General features: G+C 32.6%; 1 protein-coding gene across 4 annotated transcripts in view; it reads right to left on the bottom strand.

Moving 5' to 3' along the window:
- Positions 1 to 17256, bottom strand: part of LOC123708216 (coiled-coil domain-containing protein 6) — a 70612-nt gene that overhangs the window by 26464 nt on the left and 26892 nt on the right. For 3 of the 4 annotated variants that reach the window (XM_045658802.1, XM_045658803.1, XM_045658804.1), the window contains exons 2-4: positions 11982 to 12252; positions 10136 to 10216; positions 8756 to 8902 (exon numbers count right to left, since the gene is read on the bottom strand). In XM_045658802.1, the coding sequence (XP_045514758.1) occupies positions 8756 to 8902; positions 10136 to 10216; positions 11982 to 12141 (388 nt within the window). In that variant the 5' untranslated portion in view covers positions 12142 to 12252. The remainder of the gene's footprint in view (positions 1 to 8755; positions 8903 to 10135; positions 10217 to 11981; positions 12253 to 17256) is intronic. The other variant, XM_045658801.1, reaches the window with a different exon arrangement.

Raw genomic sequence — 17256 nt, 5'->3', positions numbered from 1 at the left:
TTTAGCAGTCAAGCGACTCGAAACTGCGATAATTTTTATGTTTACTTTATGCAAATACAGAATCTGTGTTACATACATACTGATATTTTACTACATTTCAATGGCTTCTACTAAATATCTCAGTGATTAAAAATATATCTTAATTTGTTTCGATGATTTTATTATTAATATAATACTCATTCACTCCCATGCGACCCACACACTCGTACAAGCGTGTTATAAACAGTTTCTAAAATATAATTGAAAAACAAAATTTAGTTTATGGAAGATCTGGGAACTCTGACACAGGTGTAAAACTACTTGTAAAAGGGTTCCCAAGTTACACATTATACTGATTGTTTATAATTAATAAACCCAGTTTATCAGGAAACACTACTGTCAATGACAATATGAAAACAACTTAAATGTTTAATTAAAGATTTATAATTCCATTAACCATTGGATACTGTTAATTTTAACAATTCATTTCATACCCGTCATACTTACCCGTAGTTACGTTTGCAAATCTGTGTCTAGTATAAATCCGATCACCTCTTGGCTGAAAGCCACTACAAGCAAATTTGGCAAAGTCCCTTTGAGTTAGTTATCGATTATAGCAGGTATATTATTATTTATAAACGTAAATGATATATATGTAATCCATTTGATTTACATATACACATAACGAAAATTCACAAATACATTATTAAAATAATTTTCATACAAAAAATCCTTGTCACATGAATAAATTCCTTATGTTTTTTTTAAATCGTTTAAAAATTTAGCCTTTTGTTAATAAAAACTTTCTAAATTGATTACATAGTGTTAGCTTCTAATATTTATTTAATTAAATTCTAAACATTTTTATGAAACATATTCTTAAGAATCTTGCTAGAAGTGCGCATGTGCAATAGTTATTCATTTGACTCGTTCGGTTGTATACGAATTGTTACGAATTGACTCGACCATCTTCCCGAAGTGGAATGGTCGAGTCGGAGGAGGGAGTTGTGATTATAAAAGAGGTTGTGACACATGCACACAGGCCCCTTCCCGACAAAAAAGGCTCGCAGGAGGCCCCGACACATACTAACGGATCCGGAGGATCCAATTACCGTAGCAAACGATAAATTAAAAGCCGCCCGTGCGGCCAAAAATAATAAAAATAGCCAATCACAGATTAGGGTAAAAAACCGCCTTCACCGGGGAAGGCGAGGACCTTTACTTCGCACTTCGCTCACTCCAGTGAGCTTCCGTCCTGCCCTTCAGGCGATTGACCGCCCCGCGACGGCCCAAGCCGAGGTTCGAGTCTCACAGGAGACGCCCTTGCACTAGCCGCGGGATAAAACGCCATTCCAAAACAGCCCGAGCTGAGCTGTAAAGGCCCTTAAGGCCAACAGCGAGATTCCTTCTCAAAAAAAAAAAAAAAAAGCACACAGGCCTTTTTCTTTGCACGAGTTTGAAGTTACACAGTTCACGTAAAATCAGTGAAGTAAATTATAGTGAATTAAGTCATCATTGAAGTGTTTAATTTCCTACCCTAAGAACTAAATCAACTACCGCTAACAATAGTATTACAAATCCCAAACTATACCTTATTAACTTATTTTTCCACCTGTAGATGGCAGTACTTTCTCCGAATATAAACAGAACAACTAAGGGTCATTATTCTCCGCAAAAATACTGTTATCCGAAAGTTAATCACATAATAATACACCTCTAATGGGTTTTTGGCACTTGAAAACTGGCCAGAAACGATAAAATGCGCATCTGGCTGCTCTGAGTGTTCATATTGATATATTACTACGCCTTAATGCTTTATGCCAAAAATGAGTGAATCATAAATGTATAGCGGTTTGTTTACAAAGGTAAGCTTTGTATTGTTCGTAAAGCTATACTTGTGTTATGAAAAATTTAATCCAACTTTGCCTATAGCTTTTGGTATTAGCATAAAGGCGGCACACAACCACACACTCTTTACGCACACTTCAACCTATAGACTTTCAAATAGTTCATCGTTTCAGTGATTCAGTAAGTAAAGAATAACTATATAATCAAATTAAGATTTTATTAATTTAGAATCTGTCCTAAGGCTAATATTTTTTTATAGAACAGGGAGTAAACGGGCAGGAGGCTGACCTGATGTTAAGTAATACCGCCGCTTATGGATACTAAATACCATGGGCGCGCGAGTGCGTTGCCGGCCTTTTAAGAATTGGTACACTCTTTTCTGAAGGACCCTAAGTTGAATTGTTTCGGAATACTTCAGTGGGCAGCTGGCTTATATGGTCTATAATAATCATAATTACTTTTGTATATTACAAGTGCTGATTCGTGTAATATTGAGTAAACGCTCCTACGTCGGCCACAGTTTCTAAGTGTAAAACGACTCTTTCGAGACTGTTAATTGAAAAAAATACATTTATATTCCTCGCAATGTTATCCTACTGTACATATTATTATGTATATTTGTATAGAAACCATAAAATTGTTACAAGGTTTCCATCAAGTAAACGATGTGTTAGGCAATTGAATGCCTCTGCAATTGAATGGAGTACTTGAAGTGACTCCTAACATTACCTCAGCAAAGCATACGATATTTGTTAAATTTTATAGTTGTAACAATATAGGTGGGAAGTCTCATGTCTTTCATGTCTGGAAGATATCGCTTACTTATCTAACAAGACATCTTTATTTACACTGTTAATTTTTACTATTATTTGTTCTACTATTATTATTATTACATTCTTTTTCCATTTTGCGTCTGAGCCGCGAACTAATTGTTGTGGTCTATGGTAGAAGGATAATACGATGCTCTACAGCATAATGCTGAGCTAATTAGTTAGGGTTAGTTACAACCACAACACACACATTACACATTTAAAACGTACCTTACTCCTTTGTTTTCTTTCCATAATTTTTTTATTGTTATTTTGTGTGTGTGTTTTGTTAGTAAAAAATGTTATGTCTACGTCTAAAATATAAGCGCACATAGCGGTGTTAGGCTATAGGTGAAACAAAAAAAAATAATAAAATAAATTATATCGAATTTATTAAAAAATATAAAACCCTTATGTTAGCCTCGGATATCCATACCCTCAATTATTTGTATGGTGATCAAGCTTCGTCGCCAACCATAGCTACAAGTATTGAGTACTAGGAGAATCAAGTGGTGCACACATCTCATACATATACATAAAGAAACGTAACCGTATGAGTCGAATACGAAGAAAACATCATGTGAAATTTTACTCGTTAACGCTGTCCAGAAAACCGACACCAAAAATTTAATTAAAATGCTCTAATGAATGTAAAGGCAAATGCCATTCCAGCCGTAGATCAAAGAACATCAGTTTAAAGTATCCGTCGGCAATGTCCAAGAACTTTTTGATAGAATTTTAACGGTGCTCATAATTAATGCAGTTTTCACTGTTGTGATTAAAGGTCTTTTAAATACATTTTACTTAAACTGTTTTTGGATGTGTATGGTGTAGAATATATATAAAAGTATAGTTCGTACCAAGCAGGGGGAATTCTTATAAAACCTCTGTAACCAGCCTATCGATATTTGCAGGCCATATGAAGGGCAATATAACGGGTAAACGCAAAGCTGGGAAGCACAAAATGTTTTGGCTACGAAACATCCCAGAATGGACGGAGGTCCAGTCAGTGTTGTTCAGTGCTAATCGAAATACTTGTTTTTTTAGGTGAGATTTTGGAGATTGACTTCAGACCTTTAGTAATTGCTGAGCCAAGAAGAAGATAGTTTATGGATAAATTTCTACAGCTAATTTAAAATCTTTTCGATTTTGATTCAATTCTCGTCTGAACGACAGTTATAATTGTACGAGTTCAATCACCTATAACGGAAGGTTAGAAATTCACCAAAAAACAGCACGATCTTTCATCAATTTTGCGGAAATTAACACGAAACGAGCCTCTGTGAAATAGACATTAAGAAATTATAATTTAGAAAAAATGTAATTGTTTTTATACAGTTCTAAGAACAATTAGTGAGGAAGTAATAAATAAAGTGTGGGAGTGTCTTGATTCTTGGATGTGCGCTTTGAACGCTCATTAACACGAGGAAGAGATCTGACAATGCGATGACATCCCGAATGATGGCCGAGTAACATTCAATGTCGTGGTCGATGGAAAAATACGTATAAATTAATGAAAGTGGTAAAATGTATGCGAATACATAATATGTTTATATTGCGTAATTATTTATGTCTGCAGGTTTGGTTCAGATGTTCCAAAAGTAAGTACGAAATTCAATTTAAATTTATATTCTGTGTCATTTACATATTTATGTATCAATCTTGATATTTTTTTATGAACGAAAATATTTTTTTCATTGGGAATAAACCCAGGATCGCGGTTATATCACTTCTCAAAAATGCCATGAAATGATAATTACGCCACAATAAAGTCAACAGCAATATCTGTTTAGCATATAAGTATCACTCTTCGACAATTATAATAAAGATTTTATTATTCAAAGTAATTTTCATTATTCAGACAGAGCTTTGAATGTGGGCTACATTAGCTATTAATATAGACGCAAGTTATAAACGACATTTTTCTATTATCTTCTCAACCCACACGGCACACCGCAACACACTTTCTTATGTAGAAAGAAACATCCACCCACGAGTATCGACACGAATCGCGGGTTTCAAAATTTCAAGCTGTCATTTCCGAGTCGTTGCGCAATTTTAAATATCGATTACGTAGACTATGCAGTTCTAAAATGACAGAGTATACGCGTATGTTTTAAATATTCTTAGGAAATTAATTTGTATGGTAACATTAAACGTCGAGTTATGTAAAGAATGTGTTGATATCAGTTAGAATAAAAATATGGCGCGTAAACAGTGATTAGTTTCATAAAAATATCGCAAATTTATTACATTAATATACAGAATACACATTTTAAAAGGTTTAACTGTAATTCATTAGCACACTGTAAGCAGTAGTATCAGGTCCGATCTCTTTCGTCTGTTTATATTATATTAAGTTTTTATATAATAAATAATCCAGTGGCGCTACAACCCCATATGGGTCTTGGCCTCAGATTGCATCGGTTTTTTAAACATATTTATTTCGTTCACAAGTAAGATCAGCCTTCTATGCCTGATACTGAGTCGTAGATTTTTGGGTTTGAGGGTTTGACGAACATATAAAATTCAAATGGTTGCGCCGGCGCCGTTCGAACGTGCGTACCTCAAGGCTAGGGGGTTACGTTTAAGCCACTAAGCCAACACATCTTTACATAGATAAAGAAAAAGTATAGCACGAAATATTGATTTAATAATATTTGGAAATAAATGAATTCACTCTATTTACAATTACTCATGAATATTGATAGCAGAATTAATTACTGAATAATCACTGTAAATTTTCACGTTTTCAGTATATGTCGTGAGCCGCAACTGAAATTCCGGGAACACGTGACGCTCTCTAATTGATTTTAAACGTAAAATATTTCTCTATTTGTATCTTACCAAAGCCAATATGTATCTTACTAAAACCAGATTATTATTATTTTACTGAAGATCATAACAGTTATTTTAGTATGTAGTCTGTGTATACAATAGTTAAACTACTAATAGCAAGATTTCGAATATATGAATTTAATAGAAAAAATTAGAGTTAGAGTCATGAAAATTCCTTAACAAAAGCTTACTGTTCCTTTAAAGGACAGTAACGCATTCAAAGTATCACGAGTGCAGTATGTGTGCCTGGACAGAGATCTTTATTGACTGATCAGCAAAAAATCTCCAGACCAGCTAGAAATACAGACTTTATAATTTTTTTTTATATGAAACAATCAAATAAACAGCATAGTTCCCGATGTATAGTAAAAAACCGCCGCCTACAAACACCAAACATTTGGTGCGTTTTTATGTTGCGTTATTATATTATATTTCTAACATTGTCTAGTTTTGTAGGGTACCCAAGGAATGATTCCCTGGAGTCAGTAAGATTCTTGCTATTTGTATTCAAATGAATGCGAACCAAAATGGAAATGTCGGTCGGTCAATCAGATGCCACCCACATCGGTACGTTTATAAAATGGCATTGCATTTCCGTTGTACGTCAAACACTTCAGTGCATTAGCTTTTAACCTGCCCATTTATTCCTATTTGCAATTGTTTGAAAACATTCCTTTATCAAGTGTGAGCCGAGTATAACGCAAAGTTTCTTTTCGATTTATAAGCGTCGAAATCGAGTGCGTCTCAAACCACTTGTTTTATTTACATTACGCCTATTACAATGAGACATCGTAAGTCTAGTAATACTATGCAAACATAAAGCAGGTATACATTGCGTAAAAAGTAATATATCTGCACAACCGGGCTTTGAACGCTCAACCAATGCTCTTTTTTTATATAACTGGGCAGGAGGCTCACCTGATGTTCAGCGATACCACTGCCATGTAAACTTACATTGCCAAAATGCTTTTTTAAGGAATTAGTACGCTTTACGCTCAAAAGATTGAAGGACCCTAAGTCGAATTGGTTCGGAAATACTTCAGTGGGCAGCTGGTTTCACATAGTAGTGGAAAAAACTGCCTTAAGAAACGCTCAGTTGTTGAACGACAGCCGTCATGGTGATACGGATGGTATTTTGTATTATCAAAGCAAGCTAACAGAAGCCTCTTTGGAGACGTCCAGATGAGTAGAAGATTACAAAAGTTTAGTGATCTCTTAATGAGTTTCTGTTCTCCCATAGGGTGAGATTCAGAACTAATAGTTTAACACAAATATATGTGCCTTTGCTATGCTATATGTCCCTCTAGAGTCTAGACGTTCCACCAAACAAACTTTTTATATTCTAAAAAAAATCAGAGATTTAAGCGATATTTACCTTTCACTCTATATCCGACCAGTTTTCCACATTGATTCTTCAGAACTTCAATTTCACCATTAATATTAAGTTCACTTGCAAACTTTTTCTGACTGAGCAAATTTTTACGACTCTTGTTATCCGATTGAAAAAACGACACGAACTTGTGTAACGGACTCATTGTGTAAAAAGATTTATTTAAAAACGTATGCCGTCATACTAATGAATTTATCTAACAATAAATTAATGAAGCGTTTAAGATATTTCGAAACTTTTTTCAGGCCACGTTTTTTAAGAACAATTTTTGATTAATTGGATCCATCAATCATTTGAACCACTGTGCTCATGAGCCGAAAGCGCGGACAACAATGTCTTACTTTGACTATTACACGTACTTTCCGCTACCGCAGCAAAAAACTTTCATTCGCTTAAACAAAAGAAGGTCGCCAACGGAGTTTACTTTTGTAAAGTTTGTATTGTTTTTCTATTCATTATCGTCTTAATACCATTTATCAGATACATATAATATTTTAGTCAGGATTTATTGATGACATAATTATTTTCATGGATGGTATTATTTTGTATTATATACTAAGCATATCCTATTCAACTTCTTGACATCACTAGGAAGGGACAAGATTGAAAAAGACAAAACCATTTGGATAAGTAAATTTGTGTTTATTGCATGTTAGTCTTCAGTACTAGGCAGTGGTAATTAAACACAAAAACAGTGTTATGGGACACTTTCTTGTGTTAAATATTATTATTGTATATTAGGTTAAACTTAAATTGTTATTATTATTAAGTCAGGCTAGATTGTTGTTGGATGTTCCATGATACCTTAGTAGACACATGTATATGTTTAAAAAAATACCCTTAGGAATTATGTGGGTTTTAAAATTCAAAAGCTTCTACTTAAGTAAATAATTACAGTATACTATATTAAATTTTGATTAATGCCCGAGCTTTCATTAAATAAAATAAATGCAGATCATTGCGTTCTAAAACTTAGTCTAATTCTCAGGCGCCGTCGTCATAACTTTTCCCTGACATGGAAACAATGATTATATAAACTCATATCTGATGTATGTATCGTATTACGAGCGCCGAATTTAAATTAATTTATGATCTTAATTGCCTTAAAACGAATTAAGTCTTGTTAATAATACACGCTGAGTAATATTTCTTGTAGACATATTGTTTGTTAATTGTTACGTAGTAAGGTAATTTTCAAAGTACTTATAAAAAAATATTACCAGCGAAATAATTTTGCTTCAAAGGCGTTAAATAAAGCAAAAAGGAACTGTTGTACAATACTTATATAACAAATTTAGACAAATATTCAAATACAGGAATAAAACAGATTATATTGAGTTATTGAAAAAGCTTCTATAATATAAATGTTGCTTAAAATTGTGTTCAGCGACATCTATCGCACAAACGCTGAACTAAGATCACGATTCAATGCTAGGCATTAATTAACTTTCATTCGTTGATATTTTAGTATTATTTAATAGATGGCAGCACGCAGTCATACAAAATTGTATATTTAGGAAGCGGGCTAAAATATTACAGGAAAGACAGTAACCTAAATAATAATATTTTTTCGTCTTTTCAAGTTTTTTTTTTTCAATATTATTAGATCATTTTTGAACGTGGAATAAAATTAATATCTTAAATATTGATATTTTTCAACGCTTTTGGGCGTACATTGTTCTTATTAATATTTTTACGCAAGTGGTTTCGAGTATACTCTCAGAAATATTATATGACATACAGTACAGACATATTATTAAAAACTAAAGCAGACTCAAGCTATGTATTCTTCATCATTATCTATCTCTCTTCTTCTTCGCTCTTAATTTATCACAAATTGATAGACAGAAAGAGACGAATTCAGGCGGATTGTTTTATTTTATAAACCAACCTTTAGTAGCAGGCAGCGTAGTAGGTCTCTGTGGCGTGGTCCTATGGGGGACAGGTTTCCTTGGTGATGGCGGTGGCGCCAAAGACGTACGCGGACGCACGGCCACTGGCGACGACGACAATTTCTGTACCACACCATTCTTTTTGGCTGAAAAAAGTAACACAAATTTTAGTGATTTTATACAATATCCGGACGCCCGAAAATCACTTATTAGGAGTGTTATTGCTATAAATTTTCCGACAATTCCGTTTTCAATAATTATTTATAAATTTTCGAAAAAACGTTTGTTCGACTTTAAGTTTCTCGCCTTCATACAGACAAACACATGCGGCAGGTTTAATTACTTAATTTTATATTATGTAATGATTTTAAGACTCGCATATAGCTAGCAAATTACGAAAGGTTAAAACATGATTTTTCATTTATAATATAAGAACGTTTCAAGCCTTAATTTGACAATTGATCATTTTAACATATATTTTTTTATTTAATTTAAAACTGTATCTTATTTACAAAAAAAAATATTTTCAAAAGAAATATATTATTTTATGATCCTATTTCTAACTATTAATAATAATAATTACTATTAATATTATTATCTATTACTTTAACATAATTTAAGTTACATACCGCAGCGCCCATAGGACATTCTTTCGTAAGATATTATAAAACGAAAAACAGTCGCAAACAGCCACAGGCAAAACACATAAGATAATGTAAAGAACAGACTTAATTATTACGAAAGTAGATTCCTTACTGTGATAACAATTGTGTTACTCTTTAAACTTTGAAATAGTCTATGGTGATTATATTATTTATTTTTTCATTTTCCAAAACCAGAAAAATTATAACACTCAGGATAGTAATTTGTTTGTGGGACCACTAATAATGGTAATGATAGTAACAAACGAATGCAATATTGTATATTACAAGTTGTATACAGACTAAACAATTCATTGTGTTGGTGCCTTTATTACTCGTGTTAGCTGTTAATACTTATTTTATAAGTTTAAAAAAAATTAAATACTATACAATATTCTTAAGAATCTTGACATACGCGCTGCTAATTTGACGAGTCATTCGGTTGTTTAAGAATTTTCGAGTAGAATATAACAAAAGTAGTGACGCACGGGAATTCTTCTTCGTTTAACTTCTAAGTGATTGAGTTAATGTAAAGTCAGTTAAGTAAAAGTGAATTAGCGAATCAAGTAATTAATGTAGTCTACAATTTCTTAGCATTGACTTGCATGCATATACAAGGCATAAAATAAAATAGTCAGTTTTGCTTGGACGTGTAAACCTTAGTCAAGGGTTGTAACTTGTAACCCTTGATCTTCCCCTCGCCACTGGTATTTAATATGTTACAAAGCACCAAATTACCTTGAGTTGGGGGCGGCTGCGGGGTGGAGGCAGTCGGCGTCCGGGTTGCCGGAGTGGAAGGCTCCCTCTTTTTCCCATTTCCTGGAACGGGATACATTAAAATGTCACATTTCCATTATTAAGACAAAACTAATCGATTACGAAAACAGTACTTTTCTTTGTCAATTTTTCCGAACTAGTTCGATCCCTTAAGACAGATGACTAGACAACTTTATTACAAAGAATATAGGTCCTGTGTTTTTTTATTTGGAAATTGTTTATAATTTTATATAGAACTGTTGTTTAATTTTAAATTCTAGTTTCTTATTTTCAAATGCTGTACACGCACAATGGAATTCGTGGGAACTCGAATAGATAACAATATACAATACTACATTGGTTATTTTTATAGATTAAAATGATTAAAACATTTAATTCATTCTTCGTTGAGAGATAGTACAACCCTCTTATACTGAAAACTACGTCTATTAGTTAAATACTTGTTGAAAAATTACTGTAGTTAATTAGTAAACAGCTTAAACATTGCATTGAATAATTTATAATGAACAGATTTAAAAATTAGCATTGACTATATTTGTTAATTACGTTCTCAGACACATGTCTTTACATGGAGAATTATGCAATACCTGTATCCTTTGTCGTTACGTAATTTTAAATGTTAATTCGGCACTGGCTTTGAACTATATCGAAATAACTTTCGTAGGCATTCTTCTTTTAGGGAGAAAATCATGTGAACGTGCTTCACAAAGTGAGATTACCCAAGACATATACTTTCTTTACTTCACGGAGAAGTAATTGACTATCTGTTGAATATTTTCAGTTAATGAAACAGGGCATTACAAAACCTCCTTACTTCGATGTTTAAAAAACAGACGTCTCGTCGTGGGAATTACGCTAAACAATGCAATCAGACAAAATCGTGCGTGGAAAAATATACATAGGCGCGCTGTTGGAAGTTCATTTTATTTCTAGAAAGTGACTGCATATTTTAGTTTATTGGATCATTGGACACGTGAAAAGATTAACTATTTAAAAGGTTTCCGTTCATAACTTAATGCATCGCATGCGTCGCGTTTATTTTGACGTTATCGTCATTCTACTTTTAACGGTCCGGCGATGCAAATGCGATATTATTTATGGCTTTTTATACATACTTTCAAATGTAGACATGTATTTGTGTATTTAAAGATGCTTAATAATAAACATATGTTTAATTTAGACAACACAAAACAATTTTGTTTACGTAGTATTGTCTTTGGTTAGCATAGCTTTTTCACATTGAAAGAAAACAATTTTTTAACCGGATTAAAGCTATTTGTATTATTATAAACTTATAATTATTTACATAATTTAAAAAACACCGTGAAAAACACCCGAATTTCAATAGAGAAGACGGCCTTAAATTATCAAACTTCTGGGATCCAATAATATCCAAATTAAAACCCCAAGAAAACAATCCGCGAAAATAGAGGACACCGTGAGTCAATTCTGCAAAAACTCGTCACTTTTAGTCGATACCAACTCCGGGGAAATAAATACAGATAACACAACTTTCTCTACAGCTGTGATATTTTTTGACATTCAACACCTTTTGTCTTCAGTCACCGTGACCAAACACGCACTGTAAAGCACGCGAAACGTCGGAAAAAAGTTAAATCCAAATTATGTAAATAATTATAAGTTTATAATAATACAAATAGCTTTAATACGGTTAAAAATTTGTTTTCTTTCAATTTTGTTTACGATTCAAATAAACAAATTAAACAGAAATTCTAGAAGAAATGAGAAATTTTACAAAAGATTATTTAGACATTCAGTTTAAAAAATATGTTAAGTATTAACTCACCTCTAGTACCGAAAGAGCCGAACCTCTCACGGTTCACGGATATCTTATATTTCTTATCATTAGGAACAGGTAATTTGGACTGATGTTTTTCTGAGTTGCTTCTATAGAGCTTCTCTTTGGACCCGTGTGCCCCCATCTTCAGAAACTTGAAGAACTTCATTAAGTCAGCACATTTTAACCTCAATACAAACTATTAGGAACTTCGTTAAGTCTTAAAGCACTTGGTACTTCAGATTCGTCACTGTCACATTATCAAACACGTCTGTGCTTCCTGCATTACGTACAATGAGTAAGTGCCATAATTATCATAGAAGGTATAAAAACAAATGAGTTTGATAAGAGTCTAATGTAATGACATAGAGGGGAACCACGAATCGAGTTCTATTATTTAAGAGTCTAAAGCTGAGGGATTGTTTATTGTTTAGCGCAAAACATTGTTTGCAAGAGTATTTATAATTTATTTAACGCAGATGCCAGTAAATAAACTATCAAACAGTTAAAAGCACACGACATTAGGCACACGTGGTAAAACGCGATCAAGAAAGCGACGTCGCTGATATTATTGTGGCTTTAATCTATTTCTGTAGCCGACTCACTGCATCGACCAGGATATATAGAACCTCTCCTTATATCACGTTTCTATTCACAAACAACAACTATCGGCGTTACAATTCGTATTCAGGAGCTCAAGAATAAATGGTTTCTAAGCGCATTAAGCGTTAAAAAGGTCTTCTAAGAACTTGTTACTCGCAGCCTATTTCGTATCCAAATAAAATTCTTTATTTAAATATTGACTGTGAAGTTTAGACAGACTAGGTACAGCAAGTACTTGAAGGCACCTATTTAAGATTTCACAAAAATAATTATGTAGAAATCATACAACTTTATAGAAAACGTATCATTCACAAAAGAAAGTTGTAAGCTGTTAGACGAGTCAATACATAATATTAAATATTAATGATAACGTCGAAGTAAATACTTGATATATCGTTTTTTATATTAATTAATGTGTAATTCGTATTGGCGTATACATACGACATTGAACTTAACAATGTTCTTTACTTAGCACAAACGTGTCATCAGTTGGATAGTTATTTTAGCTATGCTTCAGGGTTAAATAACTTAAGATGGCTCGTGTCCTTTCCAGCGATATTTTAGACGACACTCTATGCAATATACGCGGTATATTTAGTCTTGTTACTTGTAACATATAAAGCGTATTGGGGACACTGGTACCATACGCAATAGCTTTATATCTTACGAATAAATTAACAATATTTTAATGTATGTCAATTATATGATAGTTTGTGAACGATATTTATCAGAATGGTAATCATGGCCCAGAAATATTTCTGGGTTTCTTTTTTATATCAATGTTTAGGAGATAGAAAAATTCAAATGAAAACTGGGGGAAATTAATTTCTCTTAGAAAAGTTCAAGTACTCCTTCCCATTAAAATACACTCTGTAAATAGCTAAATAAATGAGAATGTATACCTATTATTTTTATATATAACAGGCGACATTACCAGAGAGCTCGAAAGGGCGTTGCCGTCCTTTAACAATAATTATATTAATAGTGTTATAAATTAATTTAATAAAATATCAACTAAAAATCTAGGTTCCGAATGGTTTTATAAATCTATCATAAGTAATAATGGATACTTATACTAAAAATCAACTAAGATTGAATCTATTGCAAGTTTTTATTACAACTTCTAAGATAATTAACAAAAAATCTAAATTTTACAGTTTCCTTTAGTTAAAATGGTTTTTAATAACTAAGCAAAAATAGTGTCGAACAAACTATATCTTCTAAAGAAGATAAGCTTCCATGCAACTGCGTTTAATATGTAAAGGATGCTTAATTTGCGTGTGAGTTGATCGTGATAATATCAGTTTGCCAAATTCAGCTACAGCTGTAAACCACGAAATAGGACAAACTGAACATAAACCATGCCAATTGTGCAACGATTCAAAACATAACACAAGTTTAACGAATTATTTTCGGATAATAGCAAAATGCATATTGTGTGTAAATGTCTAGACAAAAAATTTTGCGCGGGCGTCTTGAATTTTATGTTATGAAATTTAAGTAAGTAGGTTACATTTCTGTCTTTCAATTTAAATGAGTGTGCAATATATTACTTTAATTCCAAATTAAGTATCCATTTATTGTTCGCTGGGCTCATTAAATAATATTATTAACATTAAATGTATAGTATAATTAAAATAGTTTTAAAAAACTGCAAAATTTAGATGTCTTTAGTTCACTTTGAGTTGCCGTTGGATTTAAAACAATTTTGATAACAATCTTGCGTTAATTAAATTAATAAAGAGAACACTTGAAACATTTTTATATCAAAATAAATATAATTAATGTATGAGAACAAAATTCACAAAAAGTCACAATAAAATAATATATTCTAAGCACATTGATAGGTCAAAACCCTCCACTTCTACACACTGTGTTCACAATCAACGCGGAACTAAGTAAAGAGATATTGCAATCGCTCCCCACCTACTAATTTATTAAGATTATGCATAGTAAGTATACTTCAGTCACGATACATAGGTTCCTCACTTCCTTATGGATAAATAGTTTATTCCGACATATTGGTAACAATGCGAATAGAAGTAATGAGATGAAAAATTCTACATTCAATGTTGACTTACTACCCGTATCTAATAAATGTTGGTTTATTTCAATATCGTAAACAATGTAACCTATCGCTGAAGCACGTTCGAAATGTAATTCACTAATACTGTAACTTAGCTTATACGTATGTTCTAAGTAAACATTTTATTTATTTGCTAGTGTTCGCTGTATTAAACTCAAAAATGTACGAGCGCCATTCAAAAGTAAAGGTGAATTTTTTGTATGAATTGTAAAAAATAAACTTTACATCTTTAAAACTTCGTACGAATAATACGTATCATGTATTTTAATTAAATAAATGAAAAACAACTCTTGAAGGTCCCCTAGTTACAGCGGATGTTCAATTACTAATATAGACATAACAAGATTTTAAGTTCATATAAGTTTCCTAACTAAATTTGCACTGGGTTTTTCCAACATTTCTGACATGACTGGGGGACAGTGAGGGTGACCCCATCATACAATATATTTAAATAATGTATGACTCAACGTGTTGCTAAGTGCAAACCTCGTGCTTTGAATTTTCCCTATTCATAAAGAAAAACACATAGGTGAGGTCTAATTGTATTTGAGAATAATTAAAAGATAACCAAAACATCGTTTAAAAGAATTATAAGTTCAACTGGGGTTTAAGCAGTGATAGTTATGTTCATATGATTATCAACTTTAAGGTAGTACATTCGAACTATTATCTACAATTAATTTTTTTGTCCGCATTTAGCAGTTGCAACTTGACGAACGACTGGAAATTCTCATTTTTTGAACCTAAACATGACACAGAACACTAATTTTACTTGTATGTTTTTTCTATTAATACAAATTAAATGCTTTGATTTGTGGAAAATTTGCTATTGTGGTGTGCATATAAAGATTTATGCATAAGTTTAAGACAGAGAATTTATAACGGTTGTGAAAATTGAAAATAACTTTTGACGGTCGTCGTTTTGTAACTTGCTTTTAAACAATTTCGCTAGTTTAACATATCCAAGACAATTTTCATTACGCCATTGTTTTTGGACAAAACTAGTCACGGCCATCACACATCGTTGTGCAAAGACACACCTTGTTCATAAAGTTTAGCGAGTTAAGACACGTCTTCGCAATACGTTTGCAATTATTATTTACAATGACTTGTGTTCATCGACTAAAATAGCATTTACTTAGCAAATACTTGCTTGCTTACTACAAATTAGCGGCTAGTGTATCTATTGAGTATATATTTTACGTAAGAGTAAGGAAATCTATGAGCAGTGTTGGCCTAATGGCTTTAGCGTGCGACTCTCATCCCTGGAGTCGCAGGTTCGATCCCCGGCTGTGCACCAATGGATTTTTTTTTCTATGTCCGCATTTAACATTCGCTTGAACGGTGAGGAAACCGGCTTCCCTAGACCCAAAAAGTCCACGGCGAACGTCAGGCTGTTCACCTACTTACTTACTTACTATTAGATTAATAAGAGATCATGAAACAGATATAAAAATCGAGGCCCAGACCTAAAAAGGTTTAGGTAGCGCCATTGATTATCTTTTAAGGAAAACTACGTAAACTGTAACTTGCAGCACTTTTAAAATGTACAAAACTAAAAATATTAGAATCGCATATAGAAAATAAAAATAAGTGTTTACATTTTCCATCACAATTTTGATATGGTTTCAGCGTTTTTTAAACACAGAGAAAAATCAAGATATATTTGATCAAAACAATGATATTATTGCTATTTATAAATATTTATATGCAGACCACAATAGCATTTTTTACAAAAAAGGATTGTATTAATGGACAGACTATAGACGAAAAATGAAAACAAAATATGATCAGTGCGGAGTGCCGAAAACTCACCCATATAACATTAAACAGCTCAATAGGTTCGGATGTGGTGTGTTCGGGAATACAAATAAAACTATTGTGATACGCTGAACATAGGATCTCGGTCTTAATAAACGGAGTAGCCCAGTATTCAGATTTTATGGTTAATAGGACAGAAAGCCCACTCAAGCGAATCGATACGAGATACTCAAACGAGATTCACTTCTAGTTCTAGGTCATCGAGTCGGAATAATGTTTATTTAATTTATTTGTTACCGTTAATTGTAACTATTATTTACAAGACAGGGTAAATTTATAAATTAAAATAAGCTATTGAAAATAAACATGACATGCCAATGTCCCACAATACTGGTGTTAATTAGAAGATACATATATATATATATAATTCACAACACTTAATAACATTGTATGAATCTATCAAAATTTGAAAAGAAAATTCTAAGCACAGGTTTACATCAGGAAAGTGTTTTCGTTAAATCTTCCGAACTTAGAACGGAACCGAAAATTATTAAAGCAAGTTTTGCCGCCTTTGATTTATCCTTATATATCTATTATAATGTAGAAAATAAATTTATAGCAATATTTACGAGCTCTCAAATTGATAATATTTTAGGATCAATCAAAATGCGACTAGCTCACATAAACAAAATGGCGGAATGAGGTCGGAGTATTGCAACAGTTTTGGCGGAATTTCGTAATAAACAAAACATCATTGACTTGGCGCGATTCCAGAATAAGGGCGTTCTAGTCGAAATAAACCTTTTAACATCCATTAAACTTATATTGTGCCTA

Source organism: Pieris brassicae, chromosome 4, assembly GCF_905147105.1.
Source record: "Pieris brassicae chromosome 4, ilPieBrab1.1, whole genome shotgun sequence".
Taxonomy (NCBI): domain Eukaryota; kingdom Metazoa; phylum Arthropoda; class Insecta; order Lepidoptera; family Pieridae; genus Pieris; species Pieris brassicae.
Note: the sequence above shows the minus strand (reverse complement) of the source record. Positions and strands in the feature narration are given on the sequence as shown.